This window comes from Euprymna scolopes, chromosome 42 (assembly GCF_053919585.1).
Source record: "Euprymna scolopes isolate OS-2025 chromosome 42, ASM5391958v1, whole genome shotgun sequence".
Lineage (NCBI taxonomy): Eukaryota > Metazoa > Mollusca > Cephalopoda > Sepiida > Sepiolidae > Euprymna > Euprymna scolopes.
Window position 1 is genome coordinate 22,698,860 of NC_136523.1, and position 23,136 is coordinate 22,721,995.

The 23,136-nt window shown below is 34.2% G+C and overlaps 1 protein-coding gene across 1 annotated transcript in view; it reads left to right on the plus strand.

The window, feature by feature from the left end:
* LOC145266954 (pantothenate kinase 3-like) overlaps positions 1 to 8,748 on the plus strand; it is a 51,170-nt gene extending 42,422 nt beyond the window's left edge. Inside the window, exons 6-7 of the mRNA XM_080122777.1 lie at positions 2,133 to 2,258; positions 8,499 to 8,748. Coding sequence (XP_079978903.1) covers positions 2,133 to 2,258; positions 8,499 to 8,567 — 195 coding nt within the window. The 3' untranslated portion in view covers positions 8,568 to 8,748. The remainder of the gene's footprint in view (positions 1 to 2,132; positions 2,259 to 8,498) is intronic.
* The last annotated feature ends 14,388 nt before the right edge of the window (positions 8,749 to 23,136 follow it).

A 23,136-nucleotide genomic window follows, 5' to 3' on the forward strand; every position in this document is an offset into this window, starting at 1 on the left:
ACTTGGTCCGATGTGGCTGATGAAAGTTTTAGGGTGACATACAAACATACATTCATACACATGTACACTAATAGAGATTTATGAACAAACCAAATCATACAAGAGACAACACAGAAAACTGTTGAATATAATTATGTGTTTGTTTGGAAAAACTAAAATGTGAAAATAAATTGTTTTTTATGTATGACATAACTACATGATCTCTTGCCGATAACATCTCTGACCCCATGTTCCCATGGCCTTCTTCTTCATCTTCTTTTCTGGCTGTGTTGTTTGCTCTCACATTGGCGGCTGCTGAGAAGCTACTCACAGGCTCACAAGTATATAAAAATAAAACAACACAAAATAAAACATATTCTCTGGGTGCGTGTGTGACACCATTGTGGGGAAACAACCGTCCATATTTTAGTTTTTTTGTCAAAACCAAGTTTGTCAGTTGATATTGGCTCCTCTCCATATCCCAAAATTCTCTGGAGCTAGTCCAAACCACAATTTGCCTTCGACTGAGTCCTACTTGTGATTTGTCAACCAGACATGGTCCCAAACAGTCTCAAACTCCAGAATATCCATAAACTGTTCCTGCTGTTGTCAACTCATATCCACTCTCACAAACCAACTGTAAATATATTTACATCTATTGTTTGGTCCTTTTGTTATTGTCAGCTTTCTTTTATCTACCTTGGTGAACAACTTCCTCTCCATTGTCCTGCTGATAAACCTTATTTGCTATACCTTTTTTTTTTATCTGACAAACTTATTTTCTCTTATGTGTGTGGAAGATCCACTATGATCCAATAGATGTTATGAATATGTTAGAACCCTGACAAAAATAATATATAATGGACCTGTGCTCTAAAGAAAATAACAATAAAGTGCTAGTTGTGTCGAAATGAATTTGGGTAAAAAGATCAGAAATACGAGAAAGAATTTACTCAATTTTTGGTCCCTCAACAAAGGCGGGATTGGATCCAGTAATCCAGTCCCATCCAGTCATCCATTTGCACTTTTGTCAATAACCACGCCTTGGATTTTTAAAAAATTTTACAAAAAAATTAGTCATAGTGAAAGTAAATTTTTGCCAGAACGGATTTTTCGGGGATAATTCTGGTTACCACACTAGGGGGCAGTGTAGGGGTAAAATTGCCCCTAAATTGTTCATCCGTTCAATTGTTTGCACTTTTCTAATAATAACCACTCCTTTGATTTTTTTTTTTTTTTTTTTTTTTTTTGAAATTTTGCACTAACATTAATTGTGATGAAAGTAAATTTTCACTTGTGGGGAGGGACCCTGTATGCTCTTTTTTTTTTTTTTTTTTTTTTTTTTCTTTGACACATTAGCATTAGGCCTGCTGACATGTTGAAGAAAATTGCCGAAGATTGTCAAGGCACAAAATATTTGGCTGTGGCAGCATACGTAGCTGATAGTTTTCAAAGGAATGATCTAATGTTTCTGGAGTCAGGTTCCCGTTGTTGTCTGAGCTGACATGATGTGAAATCTGAAATCATCAGTGAGGACAGTGCATCACTGAAGATTTGCAATCGCATAAAATGAAACTAAATTTTCAAAAATCCTATCTAAAAATAATATAATTGACAAGATTAGATCAGGTAAAAACAGTCGAAACATCTTGGGCACCATGACAATTGTTTGTTTTTTTTTTTTGTTGGCCAGTGTACTCTGAAAAAAAATAAAAAATAAAAAAAGATCAGAGATAGAAAAAGAATTTAAGAAGTAGGGCAAAGGGTAGGCTCAAACATAAAAATGTAAAAAATTAGAATTTTTTCTGCAATGCGTTAGCATTAGGCCTACTGACATGTTGAAAATTGCAAAAAATTTGTGTTCTGACAATGTCAGCACTCAGTTGATAGTTGCTATTGCTGTCTGAGCCGATAGGGGGTTTGAAACCTGAAATTGGCATCACTAGAGATAAAAATGTGTTTCACGATGGAAAAGTAATCAAATGTTAATTTATCAGAGCAACAGCATACAATGGAACTAAATTTAAAAAAAAAATCTTATCTAAAAATAATTCAGTTGACAAAATTAAATCCGCCAGAATATAATTCAATTTCTTTATAAACAAGTTAGCCATTTTAATTCTGTTTTTTTTTTTTTTTTTTTTTTTTTCCAGAAAATGGAACGTGTCGTATTTGTCGGCAATTTCTTACGAGTCAATACCATATCTATGAAACTGCTTGCATATGCCATGGAGTATTGGTCCGGAGGTGCTTTGAAAGCACTCTTCTTGGAACATGAGGTAAGTGGGATTGTCATCATCATCAGCGGCCCTGCTGTGTTTACAGCATCAGCGACCACAGCTCTCCAAATTATAGAGCGATGGTAATCTCGGAAAGACAAGTAAAAACGTAGTTTTCCATTGCTTTCCGTGTGTCAAAGAAATTGTGCTGTATATAGTGGGATTGTATTCAGTAAAAAAAACAAAAACAAAAAAACTCTGAATTAGATTGAATACCAACAGATGTCCAATATTAATAAATTATGCATCTTGAAAATTGAACAGATGCCTGACGAAGGAGGACACCCCGAAATATGACATCATGGACACACGACCTGACCAGCTGACGCAAGTAAGAACAGCATATATTTAAAATATTATATAAAAATACATATGTATATATGTATGGCTATACATGTGCAACCATATGAATTCGATCAACCGTTATGTCTTAAAATGCTGCCGTCAAATCTTTGCATTGTTCTGCCTCCTATAAACTTAAATTTCTTCCTTACTAGTATTTCACCCTGGCGTTGCCTGGGTGTTGAGCAATTAAAAAAATTTTTTTAAAAAAGTGGTAGTAGAAAGGTAGGCTCGAACCCGTACCACGAAGGAGGAAAAGAAAAGAATGGGAAAAAATCCTGACGTCTTTGCTGTTACGACCACCACCAAACCGGAAGTGGCGTAGGTTTAAATTAAGGCTAGACAATCAAAAAGAGGGGATAACTTTCGAAAAAATATCAGTGAAAAAAGCGACCCCTCCCTGTAGAAAAGTGCCAAGTTGAGGGTGAAGAAATTAATGTTTTTAGCTAATTTTTCGGTATTTGTCATCTGAGGGGTCGAACTTCAAAATGATCTTGTGAAAATTTGTCACCTCTGTCGAAAGTTTTAAGCAGACATGAAAACATACATGCATACATTTATGTTGATAGCTCAAATTTTCGACCCAAACCGATTAAAAAGCTTGCCTTATCTAACTTTGACCCCTATTATAACCCCTTAACATTTATTGTTTTGGGCTCAAATCAAGTTATTAATTTAGATCCATGTCCAAGGAACCTATATCTAAAATTTCAATTGTTTATAACCAAAATAGTTGGAGGAGTTTGGTAGAGTTCTCAAAAGTCAAATCGTTCAACTTTGACCCCTTAACAGCTAAATTTCTGGCCGAAAATTGATTACAAAGATTTTCTCAAATCTCCGTACCCTATATATCAAATTTCGAGTCTGTAGACTGAAAATTGAGTTATTGCGTAGGGAAATGTACACAGACACACAGACAAACACTTTCACTTTTATAGATATATAAAAGGCAAAACAACCGTGCACGTTTTTGTATGTCCAAGAACGGCTTTTTTCGAGGGGGGGGGCCTCAGGCGGGGTTACTATTTTTTAAGAACTTTTTATATACTCCCTAGATTATAATTTCTACGATTTGTGAACAGGCAACGTCTCTACATTTATTTTGATTGACTTTTATAAAATTCACGCTATTCCGTCCTTTCGCGTGTTTGTTGGTCTTTTTCGCATCAATAAAGCGAAACTCTTCAAAGCAAAACCGTCAGCGTCCTTTCGTGCCGGAACGTCTTGAAAGCAATTAGCTTTGATCAATGCGGTGGAAAACCCTTCATATCGGACAATTGTTATTCATTTGAGAGTTCCCCCTTTTTCGGGGGAGCTTGATTTCCCCAACATCGTGGGGGAAACAAATAAATGAAACGACAAAAAGCTGAACTGGCTTTCAGCCAACGTTCATTTCTGCAGCTGTGTGAACTCGTTAACTTAGCAAGTCCATTTTTTGATTGACATCGCTTAGTTTAATCGCTTTTCACTTCCTGTGGCTTTATAGCGTTGCGGTAAGTGATGTTTTCTTTCACTTTCTTTTCTGCCTGCGCGTCACGAGTTCGAGCCTGCCTGCCTACTAACATTTTTTTTTTGTGCTCAACACATGCCTCCAAACATCTGGGCAACTCCGTGTACCCTCGCTAGTCTTATATAAAAAAAAATGATTTTTTTATGTTAATTATTTCAAAGATTGTTTTTTGGACTAAACTTTTATTATGTTATCCGAAGGTCATCATGTAACCATGTCGAGTGGCATGGAGTCCGCACAAACTGGCATCACGGGATCAATTAGTGTAACCAGGCTGTCACGAGTCCCTAACCACAAAGGTTAACCCTGAGTCCCAGTGGCTACACATTTATCTTTTTCTAGTGATGGAACCTTCAAAATGTGATGAGACACTCACTAATTCTGACCCTCATCTCTGAGATTAGCATTTCCTTCTCTGTCATTTACAGATTACCCCGTCTTTTTTCTCTTTTACCTCCTCTTTCTTCTTAATTTTTTTTTTCCTCTTTCCTCCGAAATCCTTCTCTCTCTCTCTTTCTCGCTCTTAATCCATCTCTCTCAAATTCTCTTTCACCCTCCCTCTCCCTCGTTCAAAGCTCTTCTGTCTTTCAAGTTATGATTTATTATATCAAACCCTCCTGTGAGGTGGGTCCTTTGCTGGCATAAAACACATGGCTTACTGTGATATTTCCACACAAATGATAAAGTTGTGGCCATAAAGAAAACAATATTGCAGCTTTATTTTAAAACTTTTTTCGAAAAAATCAATTTGGGTAACTTGATTATGTAGTAGAACTGACATCTAATCAATGTAGCCACCTTCATCCTGAATCACCGCCTTGATACAGGTTCGGAACTGGGAGCATATCTTTTCCATAAGCACCGATGGGAGCTCTGTGAATACTCAGCGGATGGCAGTGATCAAGCTGGCTTTGGTGTTGTGAGAGGTTGTGTTGGTGATGTTCTTGACGTATGATTAAATGAAGTAGTCCCAAAATAGCTTGGTGGTTATGGTTTGGAACATTTGCTTAAGAAAGATTTGTTTGAAGCAGTATTGTTGAGAGATGTTTGGAGCAGTATTGCTGAGAGATGTTTGGAGCAGTATTGCTGAGAGATGTTTGAAGCAGTATTGCTGAGAGATGTTTGGAGCAGTATTGCTGAGAGATGTTTGGAGCAGTATTGCTGAGAGATGTTTGGAGCAGTATTGCTGAGAGATGTTTGGAGCAGTATTGCTGAGAGATGTTTGAAGCAGTATTGCTGAGAGATGTTTGAAGCAGTATTGCTGAGAGATGTTTGAAGCAGTATTGCTGAGAGATGTTTGAAGCAGTATTGCTGAGAGATGTTTGGAGCAGTATTGCTGAGAGATGTTTGAAGCAGTATTGCTGAGAGATGTTTGAAGCAGTATTGCTGAGAGATGTTTGAAGTAGTATTGCTGAGAGATGTTTGAAGCAGTATTGCTGAGAGATGTTTGGAGCAGTATTGCTGAGAGATGTTTGAAGCAGTATTGCTGAGAGATGTTTGAAGCAGTATTGCTGAGAGATGTTTGAAGCAGTATTGCTGAGAGATGTTTGAAGCAGTATTGCTGAGAGATGTTTGGAGCAGTATTGCTGAGAGATGTTTGGAACAGTATTGCTGAGAGATGTTTGGAGCAGTATTGCTGAGAGATGTTTGGAGCAGTATTGCTGAGAGATGTTTGGAGCAGTATTGCTGAGAGATGTTTGGAGCAGTATTGCTGAGAGATGTTTGGAGCAGTATTGCTGAGAGATGTTTGGAGCAGTATTGCTGAGAGATGTTTGGAGCAGTATTGCTGAGAGATGTTTGGGGCAGTATTGCTGAGAGATGTTTGGGGCAGTATTGCTGAGAGATGTTTGGAGCAGTATTGCTGAGAGATGTTTGAAGCAGTATTGCTGGAAGATGTGCAACTTAGGTACCATTAATTGTGTGAATCTTTGGATTAGAATTTAATGCACAAATTAGCATGAATTTATTTAACCATATTCAATGATCAATTTGGCGTAAACCACTTAACTCAACGGGTTATAACTTTTACCCATTTTTAACAGAATATAGTACTAGCCTGGGTGCCCAGCGTTGCCCGGGTGTTTGGAGGTGTGTGTTGAGCAAAAAAAAAAAAAAGAGTGGTTGTAAGCAGGCAGGCTCGAACCTATATCACGGAGAAGGAAAAGAGCCTGAAGAAAAAACAGTGGCATCTTTGCCATTGCGTCCATCATAAAACCGGAAGTGGCAAAGGTTTAAATTAAGGCTAGTCAATCGGAAAGAGGAGATGACTTTAGAAAAAAGCAACCTCTCCTTGTAGAAAAGTGCCCAGTTAAGGCTGAAGGAATTAATGTTTTTGGCCAATTTTTCGATATTTGTCGTCCGAAGGGTCGAGCTTCAAAACGATACCAATCTCGTGAAAAACCGTCGCTTCTGTGGAAAGTTTTAGGCAGACCTACATACATACATACATACATTTAGACAGACAGGTAAGATTCATATTATAGACTAGCAGAGGTGCCCGGCGTTACCCGTGTGTTTGTCGGTGTAAAAGAAAAAGAAAAGATTTGGTAGGGAGGTAGGCTCGAACCCGAAGCCTTGAGGCGAAGGTGGTGGATAAAAAAGTGTGAAAAAACCTGACCTCTTACCACTAGGCCACGACATGACAGGAGCTGAAAAGCATTTTAATTTAACGATTAAAAACTTTAGTGACAGGTGCGTGAATTTAATGAGGTCAAACATCACGCGACTTTGGCGCTGCAAGCCAGTTTCTGCGGATTTGTTTGTTTTCCCCATCAAGATGTTGGGGAAAACAGCTCCCTAACAAGGGGAGTGTGCAAATGAATAGCAATTGTCTGATATGACAGGGTTTTTTTCCCCCCACATTGATCAAACCTCATTGCTCTCTGGACGTCTCGGCACAAAAGGCCGAGAACGACTTCACTTTCACAGTTTTGCTTTTTTATACAGAAAAGTAAAACAAACATGCAGCGAGTGAAAAAAATCTTGAAAATAGCGGGTAAAAGCTGCCGAAATTAAAGATACGTGTGAGCTCATTTTGTAAATCGTAGATATATATATATATATATATATATATATATATATATATATATATATAGAGAGAGAGAGAGAGACTGAAACTAACTAAAAAAAAACATATACGAAAAAAAAACATATCTATATATATATATATATATATATATATATATATATATATACACTCCAAAAACATATATATATATATAGAGAGAGAGAGACTAAAATTAGCTAAATTGGATATCTAAATTAACACGCGATATGTATGTATGTTTGTTTAGTTTTTTTATGGGGATTATACGATCGTACCTAACTATTTTGAGAAAAAAATCTTTTTAATTTTTTATTATGAATATACATAAGAAAATATTTCATATCGACATAAATAGTAATTGTTTCTGTGGAAAGAATCAGATCTGTAAATGAAATGTACTGAAATTTTTACATGTTGAAAGAAATGATACCTAAGATAAATAAAATCAAGGTACTTGCTATGTTGGTATTCGTTTATATCTCTATATATAATAAAATGGAAACGCTTTTTCCCTATGGCACTTTCGACTTTATAAGATAAGTAAACACTTTCTATGCACAACTCTTACGTTCACATCTTACAGGTACTAGTAAAGTGTGTTTCTCGCCCACAATACACACATTTTTGCCTGTTTTACAATTTTAGATTTTTTCCAGTTGGACGTACTCTCTCAGTAACATAAAACTATCGAGAGAATAGCAAAAGCGTTTACTCCGATGCAAATCTAGACAGTAGTTTTTGGAGGGAGGTAGGCTCGAACCCGAAGCCTTGAGGTGAATAGTCTGACGACTTACCACGATGCTACGAAGGCAGAGAATTGAGAAGTGCTGAAAAGAAACATTTAAAAAAGCAGGTGGTTGAACGACAACGTGTGGTTTTCTAGGTCAAACATCATGCCATTGTACCTATTTACAATGCCTCTGAACAGATACTACACTGTGATCTTGGCACAAACGCCAGGCAACACTATGCCATAGTAGTAGAGAAAATGGAATCATAGCGCAAATTTTGTAACATAATAAAAAATACAGACGACCTTGTGTTGTAAATCGGACATATTATAATCTAGACAGTATATAAAAGTTCTAAGACATATTATAATCTAGACAGTATATAAAAGTTCTAAGACATAGTGACCCCCCCCCCCCGAGTGTATCCCCACTCCCCTCCAAAAACACACATTCTGCTTTTATATTATAGATTATCCAGTTGTCCAGTTTTTGGTATACTGGATTTCATTATGCATACTGTTCAGTTTTGTATAATTTTGTCCTCGTTCATAGTTTTTTTAATGCTTTTCATTACTATTATTATTATTTTTTTTTATTTTTTATTTTTTCAGGGTTATTTTGGAGCCATGGGATGTTTACTAGAATTAATGAAATTGGGCCAGAACCTCGGCAAACACTGAGTCCGCCTTTCCATTGTTGTTATTTCTGCTGCTACTGCTGCTGTTTCAGGGGACCTCCATCTTTTTTCTTTTTTTTTTTTAACCATTTGTCAAATTTTTTCGAAATAATTTATTTTTTATTTTTCATTATTGTTGATATTTTTTTATTGTTAGAAATTTTTTTCTATGAAAAAAAAAAAAACTATGCTAATGATTTTCTTTTAAAATGTAAAAAGAAATTCAGTAATTAATTAGACAAAATTTCTGGAGCTGAATGGCATTGCACGGTATGGGCATTAGGGTGTAGTCGAGGGTGAGTAGCTTTATGGGATGAGAGGTGGGGTGGAGGTGGGGCTTTCATGCATACCTAACCATCTACCCAGTATGCATAGTAGTCCGTCTATCAGAACGACAAAGACCATCTTAGGAATGATGGATCACTTGCGCTGAGAGCTTGTTTAAATTGAAGCTGGTTTGCGAAGAGCCAGTCTCAGTCTCTCCTCCCAACCATCGTGATCCAACGGCAGGACATGGTTGAGACAGCTGGAGGCCAAATGAAATGCTGCCGGAAGTGTCAACGTCCTCCCGCATACAATGCCTGGTATTCCCAAATGGTCACCCATCTAGTACTGACCAAGCTCAGCATTGCTTAACCGGTGATCTAACGATAACTCGTGTGTCAATGTAATTATCCTGTATATGTGTACATATATATGGCTATAGATGCCTTGTCTTGGGCAATTTCCATATATATATATATATATATATATATATATGCTTAATTATATTAGGAGGGGGGGGGAGAATTCCAACGGAGTGCTCTATTATAAGGAAAAAAATTTCCAAGTAAGAGCATAATATTTATATTTTTTCTTTACTTATTTTCAGAAGTTTAGATAAGCCATCGGTACTGTTGGTTTCAACTCCAATATCAAGTTCTCTTCGGTCGATCTATATAGATAAATGAAATAGATCGGTTGAAGAGAGCTTGATATTGAGACCTAAATTGGTTAATTAATATTAGGTTTGAAATCGATGGTATCAATGTCTTATCTTATCTATATATATATATATATATATACACAAATTATTTAAAAACTATATGTTACATATTTCAGCAGTGTACCATAGTTTCATTATTATACGCAAGATGGATCGTTCGAGAAACAAACAGGAATTATCCCTGCTGTTCAATGAAACAGGCAAAAGAGATATAGATCAGGGCTCTATATTGCGAGTGGAACAGTTGCATTTGCGAGTGATTTTTCAAAATGGCGACCAGAAATAATGAAGCGCTTATCTTTTTGCAATTGTATTTCTTTCACTGACAATTTACTGAGTGAAAAATATCTTTTCAACTTTTTTGTTTTTGTTTTATAAAACAAACAAAGTTAAATTGTTAAAACAAAAGTTTAATAGAACAATATGCTTTTCTTTCTTTTTTAAACGAAGGCTGTTTAAAAAAATATCTGAAGAAATTAGAATGTTTATACCTTCAAGTATCAACATGAAATTTGTTGTATATTTAGAATTACACTTATTTAAAAAAAGCACACAGAAAAACCTTTATGATGTACATACTCGTCACTCGTCACAGAACGAAGATGTCATATTCTAAAAATCATGTGGGTTTGGCTAGTAACTTTTCTATTTGGCTAGTAAACGAAAATATTTAGTTGTCAAAGGTCAACTAAAGATAAATTCGTCCGTAGATTATTTACAGCTTTCTTCAAGTCGAGCAAAGTTATCTCCCTTGGTAATATTTAATATTCTTGGAAACTTACTATATTTGAATACTAGCAGGGGTTACCCGGCGTGGCCCGGGTGTTTGGAGGTGTGTGTGTGTTGGGGGTTATAGATCAAAACAACCCTGTTTTAAAAAAAAAAAAAAAAAAAAAAAACGTTGGTCGGGTGTTTGGAGGTGCAAAAGAAAAAAAGTTTTAGTAGGAAGATAGGCTTGAAACCTGAAGCCTTGACGCGAAGGTGGAAACGAAATGGAAAAAAACACCTGAGTCCTAGCCATCTCGGCCACGAGGGGAGAGAAAGTGATAGGTGTTATAAGTTAACGTTAATAAAGTGAAATTGACAGGTGCAAGAAAGTTAAGTCGCGTGATGTTTGACATAGTTTTGCGCTGCAAGCCAGTTTCTGTTTCCCCTGCCCCATCATTCGCTTTTTGAAGACGTGGCGATCGAAAAATATCTCGAAAATAGCTTGTAAAAGTCGGGCAAATTAAAGATAGCCGCGACCCCCATCCTTAAGTTGTAAATATTATGATTTAGACAGCATATAAAAAGTTTTAAGGAGTGAGCCGACCGAGAAGCCCGACGAAAAAAGCCTTTTGCGGACATATACAAAAACGCATGCACGCACGCGCACACACACACACACACACACACACACACGTTTTTGCTTTTATATATAGATGACTTCCATTGTGGCCGAATGTATAAGGGTGTTCAATTGGAGCTGATGATTATTACTGAACATGAAACACGATTGTCACAGCTGATGATTTTCAAAAATGCAATCTGGACGTGAGGACACTTTAGAAGAATGATATTCAATAAAATTCTGTTTTAAACTTGGAAAAAATGCCACAGAAATGTATGGAATGTTTCAGACTGCTTTTGGACCATCTTGCTTAAATCAATCATCAATTTTTGAGTGGCATAAGATTCAAGGAAGACGGAGTCGCTGAGGGATGATGGTGTGGGAGGACTAAGAATATCAGAACGTAAAAAAACGTAACATGCGGCCACAGCTGAGATTGAACTCTCGACACGAGTTTGTAGTGTAATTCAAATCTGAATATTTGATGCTTTGCCAGGACAATAAAGGGTATTTTTTACCATGACACCATCACTAGATGGTTTGCCTACCACGGCTTAAGAGAGGTCCATTTACCCTCGAGAGAAGGATAGACCATGCCAGTTTCCCAACCTGGTATTTTGCCTGCAGTATATACAGCGCCTTGTCTTCCCAAATGGTCACCCATCTAATACTGGTCAGGCTCAGTGTTGCTTAACTTCAGTGATCTGGCGAGAACCAGTGTCAATATGATTGTGCTGTATAAATCAGAACACCAGAGTTGATTGGCCAAATAAAGAATTTAATGGAAAAGGACCGTCGTGTGTCTATAGAGACAATAAGTGCACAGTTTGATGTCAGTGTGGGAACTGTACGCACAATTATTTGCGAAAAACTGAAGATGCGGAAGATTTGCACAAAGTTTGTCCCAAGGGTGCACAGAGAAGATCAGAAAGACGTCATGACAGCAGGGAGATGGTTGAGCTGATCAATTCAGATTCCAGTCCAGACCTTGCTCCCTGTGACTTTTGGTTATTCCCTAAGGAAAATTTTAGAGGCTGTCATAAGACAATTGAGATGAAAGAGACTTGCTCACACAAGAGGACTTGCAGCCGGAGGAGATTACTTCGAAGGGGACAAGAATTTCATGTGTGTACTATCAATAAAAGTGTCATATGGAAAAAGTTTGGAAACTTATTGGGGGCACTTCATAAATGGATTTTTAATGGCCTTTTAAATAAAAAGTCTATGAGTGAACTGTATGTTAATATGGACTTCAATTATATATAATGGATTTTGAAGGATTCCCTTTTTCAAGGATCTATTCATATTTAGGGGTGATGGTATTGTGGTTCAGGGTATGCATCTGTGTGTTGGGACGATTAATCGGAATCAGCAATCGGAATTTTTGGTAGAATTGGAATTGGAAAAATTTGTGCATTTTTTTTCCAATACCAAAAACGATTCTTTTAATTGTCATTTTTATTTGATTTTGTTCAAAGCATAATTTTCCACTGCTGGTAATAATAATAATAATAAATGCTTATTGATTTTTAACTTAAATTTGTAGATTACCCTTTACAAGTATGTTTTTACGTTTGAGAAAGTATATTTAACATGTTTTATGGTGATCAGGGAAATATAATAACTCTATTCTTAAAGAATCGAAATCGGTAATTGTATCGGAATTGGGAAAAAATATTAGACTCGTCCCATCAATAGTGTGTGTGCGTGTGTGTGTGTATATATATAGTGAATAAATGACAAAAAACTATATTGACCATGTTATAATTTATTCCTTTAATTCAGTTGACATTTACAATTCTTGTACAGTATCTGTTTTGTAGCACAAAATCAATCACTTAATTATTATATCAATCAGTGAATCTATTTTGCCCTTAACTCAGAAGAAATAGCAATAATCAATCCGTCAAAAGGAAATAAAGTGTGATTTGACAATGATCAGGATCTGAAAATTGGAAGAGAAGTTGCAAATACTTATGTTTCCATTACGCCATTTTGAATTTTATCAAACTATATATATATATATATATATATATATATATATATATATATATAAAGAGAAAGAAAATTAAAACTGTAAGTTGAAATTTACAATCAAAATTTATTGTTCGACTGAATATCTTAAAAAACAATTCAGTCAAACAATAAATTTTGATTGTAAATTTCAACTTAGTTTTAATTTTCTTTCTACTCTCTATTGCATATTGAGCTTTTTTATTCAGCTGGGATTAAATTTTCTATATATAAATACTGGTATTTTGTTTTGCTTTTAGTTTGTCTTGAGATTTGGGGAGCTGGATCAGGTTTTTAAGACCAACCAGGCTGATAATATAAATTTTTTTGGTTGATCCCTACACCTTGGAGAGGATAAAAAAATAAAGCCAGACCATGACCTTCATTTCTCCGCAAGTAGGGAAGAAAAGACATCCGCTCCTTCTCCCCACCAAAAGGAGGCAAAGCAATTAAAAGTAGGCTCCCCTCAGCACCGCAATGCCATTGTCTTGATGTAAATTTTCCTTTTTATTTCAGCTTCATGATTTGGTTGTCGATATTTGCAGGACATATTGGCAGAAAATGTCCGCAGTCTGTGAAAATCTTACATTTTTGATTCATTAGAAATCTCTTCCTGTATCATTTGGATTATTCAGACGACTGTTCTCACCAAGACTTGTACCATTATGAAAGCGTCAATATTTAATCCCATTTCTCTGAATTGTTTTTTTCCTTCAAATTTCTTTTTATATATTTTAGTCATTCAATAAATTTAAATATATATATATATATATATATATATATATATATATATATATATATATATATCAAATTGTAGCCATTCAATGAATTTAAAAATTTATGACATGAAATGATTGAATTTCAAATCAAAAGATTTTTATTATTCTATGTAAGACAAAGAATACATTTGAAATATTTTAACTCCTTATCCTATAGGATTTCGATGTCTACCATCTCTTCAGAGGAGGAAATATTAGCAAATAGTTATAATGGTTTACACCTTATTTGCTAAAGTCAGTGAGACATGGAAAATCATAATTAAATGTTTTTTAAGCATGTAAATATCATAGAGTAAGGGAAGTTAATGAAAAAGATATAAAAATTCACGTCCAAATTGCATGATAAAATCCGAAGTGAATGTCTTTGATAGCAGTGTGGTAATGTGATCCACTCTGTATTTTGAGTAATCCACATCACAAGGTAATAGTCCGAAGAAATTTTCTTTGTTTATATAATGAGTCTGGTAAAAAAAAATTTTTTATATAGGTATTTTTATAATTATAGAACATGAGCTTTAAATTTCACTCCAAAATAACTTCAAATTGTTAATAAAATAAAATAAAGCCGCTTTCAGTAGACAGGCTATGCAAATTAAGAGAAATTGAATTGATAGGAAAAATAAAATGAAAAGGATAAATAAATTAATAAAATAAAAAAGAAAGAAAAGAAAAGAAAATGCTTACACGTAATAAGTTAGCGAATAGAAGAAAAGATAAAATAAAGGGGAAGGGAAGGAAATAGGAATTAGAAAATAATTATGAAAAAAGAAATGTGTGTGGGGGGGGGGAGAAAAAGAGACGGAGTAAGGTGCCAATAATATTTTGTAAGACTTATAATCACAGGTTTCCAAATATTTTGATTGTTAGATTATTTTATTCTGAAGTATATATATATATATATATATATATATATATATATATAAAGGGCGAATGAACCCTTTTTTGGGGTCAACAGCCAACTTTCCCCGTGTGATCCCCATGTAAAAAAAAAAAATTTGTTTTCATTGCTTCCTGACACGCTCTCTCTCTCTCTCTCTCTCTCTCTCTCTCTCTCTCTTTCTCTCTCTCTATATATATATATAATCAGGCAGGCTCCTTCAGTCTTAGACAGACTATGGATACCCATAAAGGGTTGCTTGCGCATTAAATTTTTGTGGCAGGAGGTGCGTAACCCCACCTCTCCTGAGACAACATTGTTAAATACCAGTGGCAAGTGAAGTACAGGACGACAGGAAACAAATGCCGGGATAGGCGGAGAGCACATACAGCGCCTAGAATTCCTAAATGGTTTCCCATCTGGTATTGAAAGGAGAGGATGACTTTTGAAAATATTGGTGAAAAAAGCGACCCCCCCCCCCCCATAGAAAAGTGGCCAGTTGAAGGTGAAGATATTAATGTTTTTAGCCAATTTTTCGATATTTGTCGTCTGAAAGGTCGAATTTCAAAACGATACTGATCTTGTAAAAATCCGTCGCCTCTGTTGAAAGTTTTAGGCAGACATGCAAACATACATACATTTATATATTGGTAACTAAAAATTTTCGATCCAAACTGATTAAAAACCTTGCCTTATCTCTGAATACCCTTTATGTAAAATTTCAAATGTTTAGACCAGAAATTGTCTGAGTAATTTGGTAGAGACCGCAGAGGTCAAATTTCTTTTAACTTTGACTCCTTAACATTTACTGTTTTGGGCTCAAATCAAGTTATTAAGTTAGATCCATGTCCAAGGAACCTATATCTAAAATTTCAATTGTTTATACCCAAAATTGTCGGAGGAGTTTGGTAGAGTTCTCAAAGGTCAAATCGTTGAACTTTGATCCCTTAACAGCCAAATTTTGGCCGAAAACCGATTACAAAAATTTTCCCAAATCTCAGTACCCTGTATATCAAATTTCGAGTCTGTAGACTAAAAATTGACAGTTATTGCATAGGGAAATGTACACAGACAGATAGACACGTTCACTTTTATATATATATATATATATATATATATATATATATATATATATATAAACATGACAAAAGAATAGACACAAAGATAAATATTTTTCCTATGCTTAATATATGCTTTAATCATTTTTCGTTTTTTTTTTTTCTCATTTATCATCTTGTATGAATTTATGATCTTGTTATCAACTCCAACAGTGTGAATTGGAATTGACCAAGCTAATGTTAGTTCGACTTACTCTAACATATTATTTACACATATGTATATCTCGCGCAAAATTTTGTATGGACTCCAAAGTTTGAAAGATACATCAGAAAAAGGTTACTTGTTTTAAGAGTTCCACTCGGATCTTCAACTTTTTAGTTAAAAATAGGAGGCTTTACTTTTGGAATAACTCGTGTGTGTGTGTGTGTGTGTATCTATCTATCTCTCTCTCTTTCTATATATATATATATATATATATATATATATATATATATATGACTAAATTTACTCACATAAAATTAATATACGAAAGTATAGATTTATGTGTAAACTTTAAGTATTTACGTCAAAAGTGCTCAATACGTAGGTAGAGCTAGTTAGTAATTTATAAAATATATATAGCGATTAAGCTACACTGAATATTCCGCGTTTCATCCACTCTAGGACTCTTCTTGAGAAGAGTCCTAGAGTGGATGAAACGCGGAATATTCAGTGTAGCTTAATCGCCATATATATTTTATAAATTACTATATATATATAATGTACGTCTCTCTCTATATCTATCTATCTATCTATCTAGCTAGCTATCTAACTCTCTCTATTTATCTATCTTTATCTCTCTCTATCTATCTATTTTTTCTCTCTCTCTCTCTCTCTATATATATATATATATATATATATATATGTATACACACACACACGTGTATATATATTAGGTAATAATAATGTAAACTTCTGATTTCAAAGATCGAAAAAGATAGATTCAAGTTTAAGTTACTCAATTAAGGTCATCAAAATCATGTGATTTGTTTACCTAAAATTAAATGTAAAAATAACTACCAAGATGAGAATAGTAGTCTGAATAATCTAAATTATAAATCCTCATATCAAAACTTCCAAAAACCTTATATGTATTTTTTTTTTCTAGTTGAGAATCAGAAAGTGAAGATTTGGCTTGGAAATTCCACAAGAACATGCAGATTATATCCAAATCAGTTTTTTCCTAACAATTTCATACTTTTTTTTTTTTTTTTTTTTGTAACTTCTTGAAAATGAGATTAAATTCTTCATTTTAGGAATAATTATTTTTTTTTTTATTTTGTTTTTTAAGGAAAGTATTTAAGACTTTTTTTTTTCTTTTTCCTTGAAAAGTATAAAAAAATTTTTTTTTTTTCATGGAATGTATTTGAGATTTTTTTCTGTTTTTCATGAAAAATATCTAAGATACTTTTCCCCCTTTTTTCATGGAAGGTATCTGATTTTTTTTTTCTTTTTTCATGAAAACTATAAGATTTTTCTTTTCCCATGGAAATTATTTGAGATTTTTTTTTTTTTTCTTGTGGAAAGTATTTGAGATTTTTTTTCTGTTTTCATGGAAATTATCCAAGATTATTTTTTCTTTTCTCATTTTTTAAAGATTTTTTTGTTTTCATTTCATGGAAAGTATCTAAGATTTTTATAAGTTTAAAAAGATATGCAAATAATGATAAAAAATAAAATGATTTCTTTGCATCCCGAGCAACGCCGTATTGGTAACGGTGAAAGAGGAAATAACTGAGTTGTGTACTTTCATCTTAAACAATTTTTTTTGCCGATTTTTGCTTTTTCTGTTCTTAACTATAACAAATTATAATAAATTCCTTTGTGGACCACCATTTAGGGTCCGAGCCCATGGTTGGGAACCTCTGCTTGAGAAAGAGACAGAAAGAAAGACAATGTTTATTGTATGTGCATTAAAAAAAATTTTTTTTTTCTTAGTCTCATAGAAGTCTGTAATACTGCTGATCATGATGATGATAAAATAATTTTTCTTATTTTTTTGTGTTTTTTTGTTTTTCTCTTTGTGTTTGTTGATTTCTTTTTAACAGAAAAAAGAAAAAAAAACTTTGAAAAATTGAAACAGTTACTTGATGATGGCTTCCGGGGGGGGGGTTGAAATTGATAAGCAGCGTTTATAAAAAAAAAAAAAAAGTTACTCATTGTATTTTTAGATTGGATTTTTTTACAAATTTTTATTTATTATTTATTTATTTTTTTTTTGTGGGTGGATGGAATTTATTTTTATAAATGGAAGTTGTTTTGTTTTGTTTTGGTGATGGGAGAGGTTGAATATATTTTTTAAACTAGTTTGTTTTGAAAATAGTTAATTTATTTTTTTTTTTTTTTAGTTTGTTTTGAAAATAGTTGATTTATTTTTTTTTTTTTTAGTTTGTTTTGAAAATAGTTAATTTATTTATTTATTTTCTTTTAGTTTATTTTGAAAATACTTAAGCCATCATCAGACTTTTCTTATAATTGGAATTTTTTTTCTCTTTTTTTTTTTTGGGGGGGGGGTATTTTTCTTTACTTCTCTTTTTAATTCATGTTCACCCTAACGAGGCACATTGCCACTTGAACGTAAGGGGCTACTATTTGGAACCATGTTTAAAGGAGATGTGCAAGATGTCTGTATACATTACATTTAAACTTCTGCATGTCAGTACAGTCAGGGAAGCGGGTAACAAGAAGGGAATTCCAAAGTCTAGCAATCCGAGGAAAGAAACTATTAGACTAGAAGTTTTCCCGTCATTTAGGGACCTCTCGAATGAAAAGGTGTGATGCGGATTGAATATAATTTTGGAACAAGTTTGTTTTGAAAATAGTTTAAGTAATTTATTATTTTTTTATAATTTGAATGCTTAAAGATTCCAACAAAATTTTAGTTGTTGAATATAAGCTAGAGACCCCTTGTCAATTTCTAGCTTAAAAACCGGAAGCTGTTATCAAATAAACTGTTTCTCTTTCATGCTTTTCTCAAATTAGTGTCTGGGTAATCCAATATATTGAATTCGGTTAAATTGCCATCTATTCTGGAAAATTATGGACAACCCCGTCAACTAAAAGTTCAATGAATTGTACTCCAAATATTTTTCGCTATATATATATATATAGGGTGACCCCCCCCCAAAAAAAAAACAGAGGACATTCAATTGTTTTTCTGAGCATTTTACAGTCAACAGAGAAAAAAAGGCCAAAGACCCTAGTGTGTTGATGTGATGTTTTGAATATAATAAACTAATGACCAAAGTTTCATTTCATTCAGGCAAAACACTAAGAAATGGGGACTAATTAGAGTTGGGGCCCGTTTTTTTTGGGGGGGGGGGTCACCCTGTGTGTGTGTGTGTATATATATATAGCATTGTTTGACTTCTAAATTCTATATATACCAGCTGAAACCTCTATCAATAATTTCCTCCACTCTTTATCTGTACTTAAACATAGATTTCATGAACAAAGTTTCTTTCTTAGAAACTGCATGCCTGTTAAACTCTGTTCTGTTTTCCAGCTGACTTCAATATGATCGTCTTCAAGTCCAATGTAAACAAGTTCTTGATGAGCCGTCCCCTTAAAAATCCAATTTATCAAATTTCCACTACTAACGATTACTACGACATTTTCCCATTGACTATTGTACACTCATTAACCCTTTATCCTCGAGTGGCTTCCAGGCCTTGATAAGCGGTGACTCCTTTGTAAAAAAAAAAAAAAAAAAAAAAAAATTTTTTTAAAATACCCGACACTGCCTGGTAAAAAAAAACATTGCTGGGCAGTGAGTTTAGTCCGATGCTATTTAAGATACACCAAATATCGTAAGTTTTCATTACTAATGATTACTATATTGACCAATTTCTACTGTACACTCTTTAACCCTTATCCTTGAGTGGCCTCTGGGCCTTGATAATGTGGTGATGCCTTTGTAAAAAAAAAAAAAAAAAAAAAAAAAAAAGTTGTTAAAATTTTCCTGAAAGTTAATTATATTTTTTTGTTTTTGGAATAAAAAAAATATGATTTTTAAATAAATCAACGTTATATATTTTTAAATCGAATACTTTAAAAAATTCTATTAATAATTTTCATAAAAAAATTAGAGCTAATTATTAAAACAGATTTTCTTTAATGTAATATGCAACGAGATAGCCTCTTCAATTTTGATTCCTTTTGAATCAATAGTGTGTGAGATTTATATATATATATATATATATATATATATATAGAGCAAACAGTTAATAAAACATGTTAGGAAACACTTGATAAGTGGATAGTCCTTAATCCCCGTAGTTTCGAAGAAATACTTTCCTTCAAAATGCAGGATCGGATTATTTGATGAAACTGCAAGTCAAAGATCTTACTTGATAACAAAAAGTGAAGCAGAAGGAATATGGTGAAGAAAAAGGTGATTACACGTGAATGGATAGTGTGGTGAAAGGTAAATTATCCAATGACGGTAAAATCCAAAAATATAACTCCAAGAAGTTAATTGAATTTCCATTTGCACAAGTAAAATCCAAAGAAATCATGTGATTGGAAGATAAAATAATCCAAAGGCCGAAATCCATGGAATAATTCACAAATATGTACAAGGGAAAAGGGGTAAAATTCCAATAACATTAATAAAAGAAAAATAAGATATGTGTTTGACACGGCTGCCGAGACATTTTATTTTATATATGTATGCGCACACGCACACACACACACACACACACACACATACACACGCACTAACATATATAACTAACCTGGATGTCTGGTATTGCCCAGGTGTTTGGAGGTGTGTGTTAATCCAAAAAAAAAAAAAAAATGGTAGTATGCAGGCAGGCTCGAACCCTAACCACAGAAGGAGGAAAAGAATGTGAAAAAAAAAAAAAAAAAGTGACGTGTTTGCTGTTGCATCCATCGCCAAACCGGAAGTGACGTAAGTTTAAATTAATACTAGACAATTGAAAAGAGGGGATGACTTTCGAAAATATTGGCGAAAAAAGCGACCCCTACCTGTAGAAAAGTGCCTAGTTGAGGGTGAAAGAATTAATGTTTTCGGTCAATTTTTTGATATTTGTCGTCTGAAGGTTTGAGCTTCAAAACGATACTGATCTTGTGAAAATCGGTCGTCTCTGTCGAAAAGTTTTAGGCAGACATACAAGCATACATTTAAACAGACAGGTGAGATTTATATTATAGAAGATGTAGAAATCATGCAGTATATAAAAGTCCATTTTCATTAATTCATTTATTGCAGACTATTATCCTCATCTTAGTTGTTGTTTCACGACGTTTCGGCCAACTATTCCTCTGGCCTTCATCAATTAAATGACCCGGATGTAAGCGTGACACAAAAAATAACACGCATGCTATTGTATTAATATATAGATGATGATGGCAACCTTCTGTCTAATGAGAAAATGGCGTTTTGCATCTAGTTTGGTGCACTAGGCTGCACTGCACTGCAGGCAGCGTCTTCTGTGACTAAAAGTCAAAGTTGGAATTACCTCTCCGGATACAGGCCTGGGTGGGTGATAAGGAGACCAAGGTCCCCCTCTTTGTGTTGCAGGCGAAGTCCAACACAAAGGCAAGCCAATATAATTGGACTCAGTGCAGTTGCAGAAGTTGTCGGAAAAGTGTTGCCATGTTTCTCTATCTGCCAATTTTTTTGTCAGAGTTTTCTCCCTTTACCTTTTCAAAGACATCCACAAGACAGTGGAGTTATTTCCCTTAACGGGTGAAAAATTTACTCGTCCGTTCGTCTGACCGCACTTTTCTCAATAACTACGCCTTGGAATTTTTTGAAATTTTGCACAAACATTTAACGTGATATGAGTAAAAATATAACAAAACAGATTTTCCGGGAAAACTCCAGTTGCCCCCCCCCCTAGGAGTGCCTTTCGTGTTAAAATGGCTAAAATTAACACTTTTGTGCTTATTAAAAACAATTGATGCCTTGAGTTTTTTTTATAAAACTTTCTGAAAAGTTGTAGGCAACTAATTTCTATATAATTTTGTTTGTCTATACTTCGCGATAACTCTTGGATGTGCCCCAGGGGCTCTTTTAGGGCTAATAAAAACACTCCATTTTGGGGACTATTTAACCATATTTGTCCAAAATTTTCTGTGTGTGTCTATTTAGCAGTTTTGCATGGTGCTGAAGCTGAACTCAAATTTAAATATGTTGAGGCCTTGGGGACTTTTGGGGCTAAATGGGAGCAAATAATTGACTTAGTCATTTCTTTTTTTTTTTTTTTTTTGCATGGTGCTGAACTCAAATTTACTTGTTTCTTACAGGTTCAATTTTCAGTGTGGGTGGCATTCAAAATACAATTACGATTTACTTACAACTTTCACCCAGTAATGGTAAACAGAATGAGAGCACCCTAAAACAGTCGATTAAACAAAGCGTTTAATCATGAATGTCTTTACACAGAAAAGCTGTTAATGATTAACCCTTTCCATTATTTTTATTAACGAAGATAATCGTTTATCAATAATTAGAATAAAATTTCATGTCTTCTAATAAAAAGTTGTAACAGTAAATATTGAACACTATATATATATATATATATATATATATATATATATATATATATATATATATATTGTTGATTTTTTTTATATGATATTAAGTTTATCGTCTCCACCTTGGAGATCCGGTGTTTTCTTAGAAAGTAGCCTTCTTTTTATTTGGACGTATTTATTTATTTTAAAAAACAGTAATCTACGTACACGCGTGTTTAGGGGTCCTACCCCTCTTCAGTGTAGCTTGACTGTTGTTAGGTATAAACAACAAAACTACGTAAAAAAAACCCCCCAAAAAACTAAGCAGTAAATTGTCTATGGCATGATGAATTAAGAGGCTGAACTGAAATAAATAAGGTCCGTGGTTCGAGTCCTAACAACAGTCAAGCTATGCAGAAGAGGGGTAGGGCTCCGAAATACGTGTGTACGTAGATTACTGTTTTTAAAAATAAATAAATGAATAAATATATATATGAGGAAAAGTATCGGCAATACAAAGATTCGTGGACCTGATCTTATCTTGGCTGTGCTATTAAAAAAGTGCTCCGCCAAAGTAGCTCCAGTTCTCTCCAAACTTTACAACAAATGCCTTAATGAATCTTGCTTTCCTGCCTGCTGGAAAACTGCTTCTGTGGTACCATTTTCCAAGAATTCTGGTGAAAGAACTGACCCAGTAAATTATCGCCCCATTAACCTCCTCCCACTTTTCGCCAAAATATTTGAGACGATAATTAACCAAGCTCTAGTCCATCACCTTACAGATGCTAAACTGATGAACAATATGGATTTAGACAAGTCTGTCCCACAGCAGATATCCTAACTGTAATCTCAGAACGTATATACCATTCACTGGACAAAGCGGGGGAGGGTAGAGCGGTAGCTCTAGATATATCTAAGGCTTTTGACAGGGTATGGCATGAAGGTCTTCTCAGGAAAATCAGATCATATGGAATCACTGGAAGAATACATGACATAATTAAATCCTTC